The 12,271-nt window shown below is 38.6% G+C and overlaps 2 protein-coding genes across 2 annotated transcripts; one reads left to right on the forward strand and one right to left on the reverse strand.

Annotated features, from left to right (window-relative positions):
- Positions 1–506: 506 nt before the first annotated feature.
- LOC135482409 (proteasome subunit alpha type-2) lies at positions 507–7,611 on the reverse strand. The gene is made up of 7 exons (XM_064762377.1): positions 7,554–7,611; positions 5,934–6,010; positions 3,591–3,723; positions 2,287–2,409; positions 1,994–2,081; positions 1,400–1,473; positions 507–1,023 (listed from the first exon to the last, which is right to left on the reverse strand). The coding sequence occupies exons 1-7, from the start codon at positions 7,589–7,591 to the stop codon at positions 849–851; spliced, it is 708 nt and encodes a 235-aa protein (XP_064618447.1). The 5' UTR covers positions 7,592–7,611; the 3' UTR covers positions 507–848.
- Positions 7,612–7,685: 74 nt separating this feature from the next.
- Positions 7,686–12,271, forward strand: LOC135461382 (large ribosomal subunit protein bL32m-like). The gene is made up of 3 exons (XM_064738448.1): positions 7,686–7,766; positions 9,787–10,050; positions 11,188–12,271. The coding sequence occupies exons 1-3, from the start codon at positions 7,691–7,693 to the stop codon at positions 11,406–11,408; spliced, it is 561 nt and encodes a 186-aa protein (XP_064594518.1). The 5' UTR covers positions 7,686–7,690; the 3' UTR covers positions 11,409–12,271.

Genomic DNA, 12,271 nt, shown 5'->3' on the forward strand with positions numbered 1-12,271 from the left:
AGGTCATTACCATCCAGAAGATCCAGGTGTCAGCCAGAGCACAATGATTGACTGGGATTTTACACTGTACCTAAAAACATTTTGCTTGTAAGATGGCAGCCCAATTGAACGCCTATGGGTAGAAGAAACTGAGTAGAGAGCAGACAATTTTCCCAATGTTGCCATTGTCACCACAGTTTATACTCCTGCCATTTGGTGGAGAGTAGTAATAATTTCTCACACGTTCTCAACATGTGCGTCCTGCCATTAAACACGCGGGTTGAGATTTGAAAATAATGCACAATTTTGACGAAAAAATGACGCAGTGTTTGTTTATCTCAACAGATTCTCAACCTGCATGAAACCATGGTTACACTGCGGTTAGTGAGGTATGCGCAGATAATGCTGATCAAAGTATAAATTCAGGTTTTGGAAAACTAATTGATTATAGATCAATAGCTGGAACAAAAACAGAAGTCCAAGTTAAGAGCTCAAAACTCTTTGAAGAGTAGTTAAGTTTTATTTTCTTAAATCTGATATTGATTTTCTTTTTAATGACTTATTCATATTGTTCTTAAATAACCTCTCATGTTGATAACTGGATGGCGACAAACGGGATGGTGTCATTGTGTGAAAAGACAACAAATGAAGCAGTTCTTGTGTTTGGTCATCTATGACACAGTTATCTCCCTTTCGAGCACTGATTTCAGAAGACTCCTTGATCTTGCCTGCTCAATCTGTGCCTACGTTGAAAGGTACAACCTCACAGCTTGCTTGTCAATGTAAATTTCATCACATTTCCAGCACTTATACAAGTTTTACTGAGAGTTGTTAAGTCCTTGTTTCCATCTTATGCTGCTGAGTCCTCCCTATGCCACTGATGCTAGGTAGTCCTTCACTTCTGATGGTTGTAACCGTTTGAAGCCTTCATGATTACAGATCCCTATCTCAATGTTATCCTCTGTCATTTGGCCCTCAAAACTCTCCTTCAGGGTTAGGATAGCTGTGTGAACGGCATCTTCCAGCTCCAGGGAATCGCTGTACCTGAGAAAGTACAGCGTTAGCATGATTAATATAAATGTTTTTTGTTCGTGTGGAGATTCCACTGAATTTGGTCCAACCATCTGTATTCAGAGAGCACTAGTGAATTACCTTCATGCAACTGTGAGCTTGGTTCTGATACAATTTTCAATGTCTAATTTCCAGCGGTGACATTTACTTAATATCCACATTCTGGGGAAAGTGAACAGGGAACTGTAAATGGGCAAGGATGAAAAACCACTCTTCGATCAAAACTGACAGATTTCTTAATTTGTTTTGCTTTATATTGAGAATTGCTGCATAAGTCTGTTCCATAGATACAGGTATTTTATGAGCATATGAGAGTATGTAAAGAGATGTCTACATTGATATACTTTACCTTTTTTCCAAAAAAGTTTTTCCATTGACAAAGTTCTTTCCTAGAGCAGTAGCCTTCCAGGCAAAATAGGCACCCTATATGAACAAATACAAAAACTTGTAGACGGTAGCACATTGGTTTAAAACACATTGCAGAGTACTGTATGCTCCGCAGAAATAATTCCACTTCCACTTCTAACTACAGGTCTCGCCACAATATGGCTGAAATATTGCTGATGTGGCATTAAACCATAATCATTCATTCATTCTAACTACAGGTATTGAACACAATCAGAAACCTATACATCCACAAATTCCCTTCCACATGCATAAGAAGTCACTTGGCGAAGATCTGCCAGCTATCTATGGACAGTAACAGGTAAATCCAGTTTCCTACAACCACAATGGCCACCACTGTAAAAGTGAAATACTCTTGAACATGGCAGAAAAAACATCAATCAAATGAATCAATAAATAAAATTGGCATATGAATATCAAAGGTCTGGGCTTGATATTTCATTATTTGACCATTCAGATCTGACAATAGTTAACACTGTCCAACTATACTGGATTTCGCATGAGCTTAACCCTTGGCATGTTTCAGAAATTAACATACCGAAGGATCACACTGGTACAAGTATGGCTTCTCCTCATCGTCATCCCAGCCAGCTATCAACAGAGACAAGCCAAATGGGCGAACTCCACTGAAAAGGCAAAACCACGCACCATTTTATACTCATGTGACAGCACCCAAAAACCAAACTCCACATTTTTAATGTAAACAGCATAGCAACACTACGGATGAGCCACAAATACTATGAATGCATACAATAATGTACAAATATTTGCATGTCGTCATGTACAGAAGAACTTTTAACAATACCTGACGAAGCATGTACAGCACCTTACCCAGATTGTGTGTATTCCTGCATGACATTGGCCAACCTCTGTACCAGCTGAGCTGTGGGAATTTGTTCCTGATAAGTTAAGAAGTATTGCTGTGCCAGCTTCCTTCCATTCCTCACCAGAACCCTAGAAAGAAAACAATCAACAAGAAATGTTCACGGCAGTCTTTTTTATTTATTTATCAATAGATTGATAATTGTTAAATGACCATCTTTCTTCAAAAGAATCGTAACGAACACCAATCCATGTATATATTCTTTTATTCCTTTTACAGTAGAGTCTCTGTATACCGACTGTACTCGGGACCGAACAAAAATGTTGGTTTAGACAAGATGTCGGTGTATTAAACATGGGCATGTAGCCTACAAAAACAACATGTGTATTGTACATACATATATACGTTTAATTAAACTTTAAAGCTTTCTCCTGGATTAATGGGCCTGACACAGGAAAGGATTTCGATCTGGCAAGGTTGTTGATTTTATCAATTTTACAAGCATTCTTAAATCGCCTTGTCTCACCACTGGAATTCTCGTATTCGTCCAAATAATACTGTTTTCTTTTTACGATGTAACTCACAGTTGAACAGCCAACTGAAAACTTGTGAGCTAATTGAGTTTGTGTGGACATAGGGAATGTTTCGTAACCTTGGATAAGTTGAACTTTATCATTCAAGTTCATTTCCACACAGCAACGCTTCGCTGGTCTACTGGCCATGGCCGGATGCTGTCAGGACAATGGCAGGGGAAATTGTGACGGCAACTGTTGTTTGAGGCATTTTTATTTAGTCACTGAGCTACTCAGTGTCAGACTCATCTTTCACTCATTTAGTGACTAAACTCTGATTTCCGAAGGAGGGATGGTACAGTATCAAGACAGGAGATGATCACCTGTTGAAGTGGGAGAGTTCACATAAGCAAATTATCTCCCTTCCCCTCCCTTCAACCAGGTTGAAGCCAAACTTGAACTCTGTCGGACATTGTGTGACACGCTGTGTCGGATTAGACAAGAGAGACTAACGCTCACTGGGAATATTTGTACTACAAACCACAGTCAGTGTTCAGAAAAGACAAGAGTCGGTTTACTGTCAAATGGAGCAGTAAACGGACCACGAAATGTTGTCGGTTTTGACATGTCAGTTAATAAAGGTGTCGGTATTGAGAGAGTCCACTGTAGTAATTTTAATGCAAACATTCATGTGTAGACTTCGTATACATAAAGACAGCATTCTGAGTGCAAAAAATACCAGAAATTATACTATGGTTAACCAACTTTAATCAAAGTGGACAGTTAATTCAGTAACATACCTGTAATCTGGTCCCATTCCACTGTACACCATGCCTATGTTTTTGGTGATCATTTCTATCTTGTGTATGCTGTGTTCATCATACAGCACAGATTTCTGCTTTTTTTCTGTCGCTAGAACAACCCCATTTGTTGCTGAAGAAAAGAAACACATCCATTAAAGCTGTATCAGTTTTAACAAGAGTTCAGGTGAACACAACACATGCCCTGACAAAAGCATTTGTTTGAATTGTATAAAAGAACATCAGCAGCATTGTGGCGAGTATAACCCTGAGGTGGAATTTTCATCGCAGGTGGACAAAGGTGTTTAGCTCAAATCCCAATTTCATGCCGAAAACAGCTGAAGTTGTCATTTCTATTTATGTAGTATATATAAGGGAAATGGGTATTTGGTTACCATGACAACCTTGAAGATGGACAAATGTGACACATCGTCATCTATGCATCCACCCAAAATTAAAAGTCTATGTGGAAAACTGTTGCAGATATATCCTGGACACCAGGTTATATCTGTTTATATAGTATCAGAAGTCCATTATCCAGCAGTATGCAACTTCCCTATAGCTAGTCTCCACGGCACCTTACTCTTTTCTCTGATCTCTGACACATTATGTGACGTATCTGTGCAGCCATGTATTTTTTTCTTTGCATTGTGCAGCAAACGTTTGAGAAATGGTTGATGAATGGTGGGAAAAACTGTTTCAATCGCTGTTGTGTTGAAATGACTTTAAAAAATTACTAAACCGAGAGTTTTATAAAAGGATAACAATGTCTTTGATAGTAACTTTTTTAGTGTTGCTTGGAATTATAAACATAGTCAATGGGTTCTTAACTGCATAGCAACAATGATTACTGAAATCCTAGTTTTCTAAATACAGAGTTTCAGTTTCAACGTGTGGCCAGTTCTTGTAGGAGCCATTTGCATTAGCTTTCCCATGATTCAGTTCACAATTTCCACCCAAGAGGTTGGCATGTTTCTCCACCGGGTGGCTCAAGCTTCTACAGACGACGTAATGTGTAATGTGCCGCGGAGACTATAGCTACATTGAAGTGCATACTTCTAGGTAATGAACTTCTGACGGTACATAAAGGGAAAATGGCGATCTGGTAACCATGACAACAGCAGAAATGAACAAATGTGAGTTGCAACACATGGTCATCTGTGTATGTTTGTATTCACAAAAAATTAAAGCTCTATGCAGGAAACAGTTGGAGTTGTAGCCCAAACATGAAATCATATCTATCTGTATAATATATATAACGAAAATGGCTATCTGGTTACCATGTCACTCGCCAAATGGAAAAGTGTGAGTCGAGATATATTGTCATCTGTGTATCCATGCATCCACCAAAAATTACAACTCTATGTGGAAAACTGTTGAAGTTACAGCTCAGACACCAAATCATAACTATCCATATTGTATATATAAAGAAAATGGCTATCTGGTTACCATGACAACTGCGGAAATGGACAAATGTGAGTCACTACACATTGTCATCTGTGTATGTATGTATCCATCAAAAATTACAACTCTTTGTGGAAAACTGTTGGGAGTTATAGCCTGAACACGAAATCATATCTATTTAAATAGTATACAAAGGGAAATAGTAATCTGGTAACCATGACAACTGTGTAAATTGTAACAAATGTGAGTCATGACACATCATCATCTGTGTATATGTATCCACCAAAAATTAAAACTCTACAAAGAAAAATGTTGGAATTATAGCCAGGACACGAATACGGATGGACGGACAGATTGACAAAATTGCTATAACATAATACACTGACATAAAAAGTGATGTCACTGAATATCATTTCTACACAATCCATCTTACATGACACTGTATTCAAAACAAATGTACCAATAAGCAATCTGTAAAGTAACAATTATAATGTATTTTAAAACAAAAGTCTTGTTCATTTACGTAACATTTCATGAAGATAACCATATGCAGTTGTTCACCATTCAGATTATTCAGTGAGGTGAGAGATTTAATAGAAAGATATAGGGAAATGTCAATAATAATTAGAAATTATACTATCTTAGGCAAGAGAACAATCTACATAGCATACTCAATTTGTGAATGTTAAGACGACGTACTTTTAGAAGTCTGTCAAGCAGAGTTTTCAACATTATTTAGACAATGTTTTCACAGCCATGTATGCGCAAGTCAAAGGGAAAGTTCCCAGATATCAACATCTTGAATATCATTACATTAAAAACAATACAAAACCACTCCTTTGACGAAGTTAAACCCGGCAAGAGTAACCTTTGGCTACTCTATCTATGGAGGCATGCGAAAATGAAGCAGTACTGAAACTGAAAGCAGATTTTTCTCACCTTTTATACCCACCGAGGGAGCTCCTGCAGCTACTGCTGCCAAAGCATACTCTATCTGCACCAGCTTCCCAGAAGGACTGCAAAATAAGAACAGAAACATAAATTAATGATATATAGATGCAAAACATCAATCCGACAGGCATTAATGTTGTGTGAAGGCACATCTATTTTGATGTCGATATGGCTTATTTGGCCTAAAAAAAAGGAAAGAAAACAAGTATTAACTTATCTGATAAGTGTTTAACGAAGCACTTAAAGAGCTACTACAATGTGATTTTTTTTTTTTTTTTTTTTTTGATTGGTGTTTTACGCCGTGCTCAAGAATATTTCACAATGTGAAGATATCTGTGTCTTAAAAGCAAGGTTAAATGATAAGAACAGAAAAAGTCTGAACTTCTTTCCTAAATTATACAAAAATTGCAATTTATTAAAACCATCTGTCATTAGTTTTGGAGGATGACACAGATACAAAAGTTTTCCGTTGTTTCCAATTTTGCCTGGTGTGACGTCATGCAAGATACCTGGCATCACCCATCGATGATGTATCGCAAAAAAATGACGTCATACTTTCAAATGTGCATTCCAGCATAACTGCCTTACCCGACGTCATGTCTATCTGATTTATTGTCACATAAGGAATATCATCTCGCCACATCAGGAGAATTTTACAGAAACTGACGAAGATTTTGTTTTTTGAAACCTCTTCACTTTTGGGGGTTAAATACTGTTAGCTCCGTTCCCTATGGTATCCTTTGTATCATTTCACTATTTCCACCTAGCTCCAGTTAGGACTGCAGTTACACCTTAAAGAGGACAACTTTTCTCACTTAAAGCTGCATTTTACCCAGTCATATAAACATTATAAACATTAATCACAGGGTAGTTCAAACACCTGACGCCAAGGGCAATATATTTCATGCTGTGATTGTTGTTGTTGGCGTCAGAATCCACTCACGCCAAAAAGTGTCAGTTGGCTGCCACTCCTGAAAGCGTCAGTGCGTAGTCTGATTCAACCAATGAAATCAACATGGTTGGCCAGTATTAAATGTTGATTTTCATCGCCTGATGCAGACTACTCACCGACACATTCAAGGGTGATAGCCAACTGCACCTGCTACTTTTCGATTCTGGCACCAATGACAACCCCAACGCGATGACGTTCAAGGAGATTTTAAGCTCAGGTTGCTGTCATATGGTAAAGTGAGGTCATTTCATTGAGGAACCAGCTTTTCAGAGTAAACATCAGGGCAGGCGCTCGTCGAGTCATTGACTAACAAAAGCATCAACCTAGTCTTTACCACTGCCCATTGTACATAGTTCACCAGATTCTGTTTTTCTGCTTAGCATGTTTCATATTTCGATTTTTTTGGTCCCAAAGACTGACTAGTGAGCAATAGACAAGTACATGTCTACTCCAGAGATGCTTTGTCATTAGGTATCGGAAACCGGGGTCTTGGTAATTCAGAAGCAACATCAATGTCACGTTCCTTCATTTCGCTGATTCCAATTCAGTGCTTATGTTTGGGTTAACTAAACACAGAACACACTTAAGGCTGTTCATCTGCAATAGGAACAATAATTATTTTCATTAAAACAAGACTAATAAATAAAATATATCACCTGAATGTTGTCAGCGAAAAACTGTAGCGTTCCGACATCTTGTTTCACCATGTAACTTATAACTGTGGATTTCATTGGCTGGTGAATTTCTATCGACCAATGACAGCAGCTAAAACAGAACGGCGAGTTGAGAGAAGATGTCGGCATCCACGCGTTTTCTTGAAGCGCTGCTAAGACTAGAAACATCCTTTTTTCGTTGGATAGGTGTAAATGGTGAGACACTTTTTAAAACTTAAACCGTGAATTCTGATGCAAATTATGTCTCATAAACTGACATGGTAGATAGCCTATTTCTTATATGCGAACAGCACGTGGTCTTCATCAACTGCAACTCCACTCTAGTGTCTTGACAACTACCACTAGGCCTGCTTACCGGAAGAGTTGCATCGATGCTTTAATTTAGCTGAGGCAAAGCAGCTTGATTTTATATGAAAGGCCTTTCATTTACCCACGGATCCTCGATTCAACAGGCCAAGTCATAGTACAACATGTGTAAGGTATATAAGGTCAGAAACAACGTTTCAGCGATTTTAGAAATAAAGCATTTTCCGTTAGTTTGTTTTACGCTCATCTGCACGTCTTGTCCAGCGTCCACAGTGTAGGCAGAATCCATCAAAACTGTTTTTTCTGACTTTGTCCTTCTGTACGCCTATATATACACTACACATAGCCCTATGGGCGTTTGACTGAAACTGTGGGATCGATACGAGGGCCAGTTATTTAACGAAGGAATAGAGTGCAAGACGACAAAAAATGAGGGGGATGTAGGAGCGATCGCAAATTAATTTGAGGTTGTTTCAGTATATTTATATCTGACATTCACAAGTGCTTCAAAGAGGTAAAGATCAGAATGGATGATGGAAGATGTTTTAGTTTAGTTTGCAGCTTTTTCAGTTTAGCTTGATGGTTTTTTTATTTTTGCTGCTTGTTTGGTCATATTGTATGTATCTGTAATACTGATCCTGAAGCTGACAAACTGGCTACTATACAATTTCAATACGCAGTTTTCGAGTTACTCCATTACGACAACAGAATGACGTCTCGATGCAAAAAGACGTCGCCACTTCACAGCACAGTAGGGCTACTTGCCTATCTTTTAACATGGCAGTGATCGTGTTTAGATCAAAGTATCCGCAGAAAATCATTTCTTGTGTAATATTGGGGGAACGCTAAGTCACCCCTGAACACAGTTCAAAAGATCAGTGTAATCCTTTCAATTACTTCTCTATATTCTGTGTACCACCCCATGTTAAAATTACCAGATTGGCCCTACCGAGCCGTGAAGTGACGACGTCATATCATAAAGGGACGTCACTCTGTCGTCTTAATGTCATATCTTGAAATGTGTATTCAAGGCAGCATCTACTGCATTTCTGTTGAAATTCCGTTATAGCCATATTGCTTGTAGATGCAAGATGCAACAAAAATAGACCCTGTACAGATAGCTTTGATATACATGTACCACTACAATATTTTCAGCTTCATGCAAGTTCTGACCTCTTCAGTGGTTAGAGGGCCCGCCTCAAAGTCGGGAGACCCGGGATCAAAACTGGGTCGGGTCATTCCAGAGGCTTAAAAAAAAATGGTACTTTTTGCTGCCTCGCTTGGCATTTACCGACGAAAGGTTAGAGCAAGGAAGTAGAACTGGTTGGCCCAGCCTTAGTGTAATGTATACATGACACTCCAGTGGCGGCAACAAGGAGACACAGTATATCTGCACACCCCAAGCACACATATATACATATACTTACAAGTTTTGTACTGTAAGACCATGTTTTTATACAGGATTACTTCACAAACCGATATTAAACTTCAGTACTTGTAGTGGTAAGAAGAAGATTTCTTGGGACATGGACATATATGATGCCAAGGGAGCCTTTTTACTAGAAACATATTGTGTTTAGAACCCTTGTCATATGAGTTTGTTAATGGGGATGAAGACAGAAGTGGGGCCTCCGTGGCTCAGCTGAGCAGCATAATGACCCAGAAGCCTCTCACCAATGCAGTCGCTGCGAGTTCAAGTCCAGCTCATGCTGTCTTCCTCTCTGGCTGTAAGTGGAAAGGTCTGCCAGCAACCTGTGAATGGTTGTGGGTTTCCCCAGGCTCTGCCCGGTTTCCTCCCTCCATAATGGTGGCCATCGTCATATAAGTGAAATATTCTTGAGTACGGCATAAAACACCAATCAAATAAATAAATAATTGAAGACAGAAGCTTTTTGTGTCTGTTCCACAGGTCATTCACCAGCATTAGTTTGTAACACAATCCAGACTCCTGAAGTGACCAGACATCACAACCATGACAGGCAAGGGTCATCTGTCATAGAGAGTATATTTGACAGCCGCCTCTGGGCAGTGCCCAAATTCAGACGGTCATTAGAAAGACGTATGACCAGAAGGATGGGAGGAGAGAAGCATTTTGAGACCTATGGTCAGCCAAAGAACAACATTGTAGCCTGTTTGGAATGTGGCCATTGGCATGAGAAGCACACAATATGTGGTAAGCTGATTGAACAGTATGATGACTTTGAATGCAAGGTAAAGCATTGCCTCACCCCAGCTGTTAAGCCCTTGACCAATTCTATCAGATCCCATGTTTAAATCCAGTGTATGCAGAGTGGATGTGTCAACTGAGGCCTTGTGAGACAATGCTGGGACTCACTAGACCCAAATCAGTAACATCTTGATTCATGTTGAGGCCCTGTGGGGTTAAACACAGTGCTCTATGTGGGGTTAAACACAGTGCTCTATGTGAGGTTAAACACAGTGCTCTATGTGGGGTTAAACACAGTGCTCTATGTGGGGTTAAACACAGTGCTCTATGTGGGGTTAAACATAGTGCTCTATGTGGGGTTAAACACAGTGCTCTATGTGGGGTTAAACACAGTGCTCTATGTGGGGTTAAACACAGTGCTCTATGTGGGGTTAAACACAGTGCTCTATGTGGGGTTAAACACAGTGCTCTATGTGGGGTTAAACACAGTGCTCTATGTGGGGTTAAACACAGTGCTCTATGTGGGGTTAAACACAGTGCTCTATGTGGGGTTAAACACAGTGCTCTATCGGGAGCTTATACAAGATGAACAAAATAAACTGAAGTTGCCACCTGGATTTACTTGATCACATTAGTGCCAAAGATATCATTTTGGTCCTTTGCAAAGGCCATTGTCTTTACAGAGGAACAATCCAATTGTTTCTAAAACCGTGAAGGGTGCATTCTAGTACATAAATTAGTGTTAACTGTATTAAATGTAAGAATTTTCCTTGAGTAATTTTCATTTCCAACGTGAAAATACAGCTCCAAAGTATGGAATTTGCACCTTGTTCCATTGTCTGACACATGATTTTAACCTATAGAGACAACTTGAGATAAGTCTGCATGACAGTCACATTGTGAGATCAGTTGTTCTCTAGGTTTAATTTTACCCATTTTGATTCTGCAATTTGTGAAAAAGAGATTTGTCATCAGGCTTTAAGGTAATTCTGTGTTATTTGTTCAGAAACATGTTTTTGGTAAAAATGTTCCTCTTTGGTAACATCAATATTTGTGAGGGCTTTAGTGATGATGAATAACAAATAAAACACACAAATCAGAGCTTACTGTTATGATGTCTGACTGATCCTCTTATCTCCACAGGACATTGTTATGCCAAAGTCAGAGAGGAAACCAAACATATGCAAGAGGCAATGGGAGAGGAAGCAAATTTCTATGCCCCACAAAAAGAAGTTGCATTTCTCTATGAAGGAGAGAAAGATGAAAACAGTCAGGAAAAATTTGTTGTGCATTTGAAAAAGAGAAGACCAGAATGGTTCTCCAAATCACTGACTTCAAAACAACCTTCATCTGACCCCTCATGAAAAGTCTGACCCTCACGAAAAGTACAAGACAACAAGAGGACTGACTTTACAGATGTATGCCTTGTGACTTATTTCCCAGCGGTATGCAGTGAAGAGGAGAAAATGGTGTTACAAGACTGGTTAATGAGAAAAGGGAAAATGCTATAAAGTGTTCTTGGATTTCTTATTTATTTTTGCCTTATTTTTTGTTGATTTATCCTAACCTGAAAACGTTTAAGTTTTAGAGCAGAACAGTTAGTATATTTCACAATGTGGTGAAATGTTTAAGTTTTAGAGCAGAACAGTTAGTATATTCCACATTGTGGTGAAATGTTTAAGTTTTAGAGCAGAACAGTTAGTATATTCCACAATGTGGTGAAATGTTTAAGTTTTAGAGCAGAACAGTTAGTATATTTCACAATGTGGTGAAATGTTTAAGTTTTAGAGCAGAACAGTTAGTATATTCCACAACGTGGTGAAATGTTTAAGTTTTAGAGCAGAACAGTTAGTATATTCCACAACGTGGTGAAATGTTTAAGTTTTAGAGCAGAACAGTTAGTATATTCCACTATGTGATAACCTGTTAATGAGCAATTCCTTCAGGAGAAATTGTAAGCAAATGCATGAACCAGTCGTATTTTGTGTCTTATAATATCACGGGAACAGTCATATTATTAAAGTACAGTTGTATCTTGATAATGCTTTAATGATACATGCTGTAAAATGTTTGAAAAAATGTGTAAAAAAAAGTTGTTTTTCCCTCCAAAATTTGTTTCACCCACTTTAACTTATTGCATTAATCATGTTTTAAACGTAGTACGAATGATATTGAGTTAATAAATAAGCCCAGAATAATAATTCTGGGCTCGTCAGGCATAATTTTT

The sequence above is a fragment of the Liolophura sinensis genome, chromosome 1 (assembly GCF_032854445.1).
Source record: "Liolophura sinensis isolate JHLJ2023 chromosome 1, CUHK_Ljap_v2, whole genome shotgun sequence".
NCBI classification, from domain to species: domain Eukaryota; kingdom Metazoa; phylum Mollusca; class Polyplacophora; order Chitonida; family Chitonidae; genus Liolophura; species Liolophura sinensis.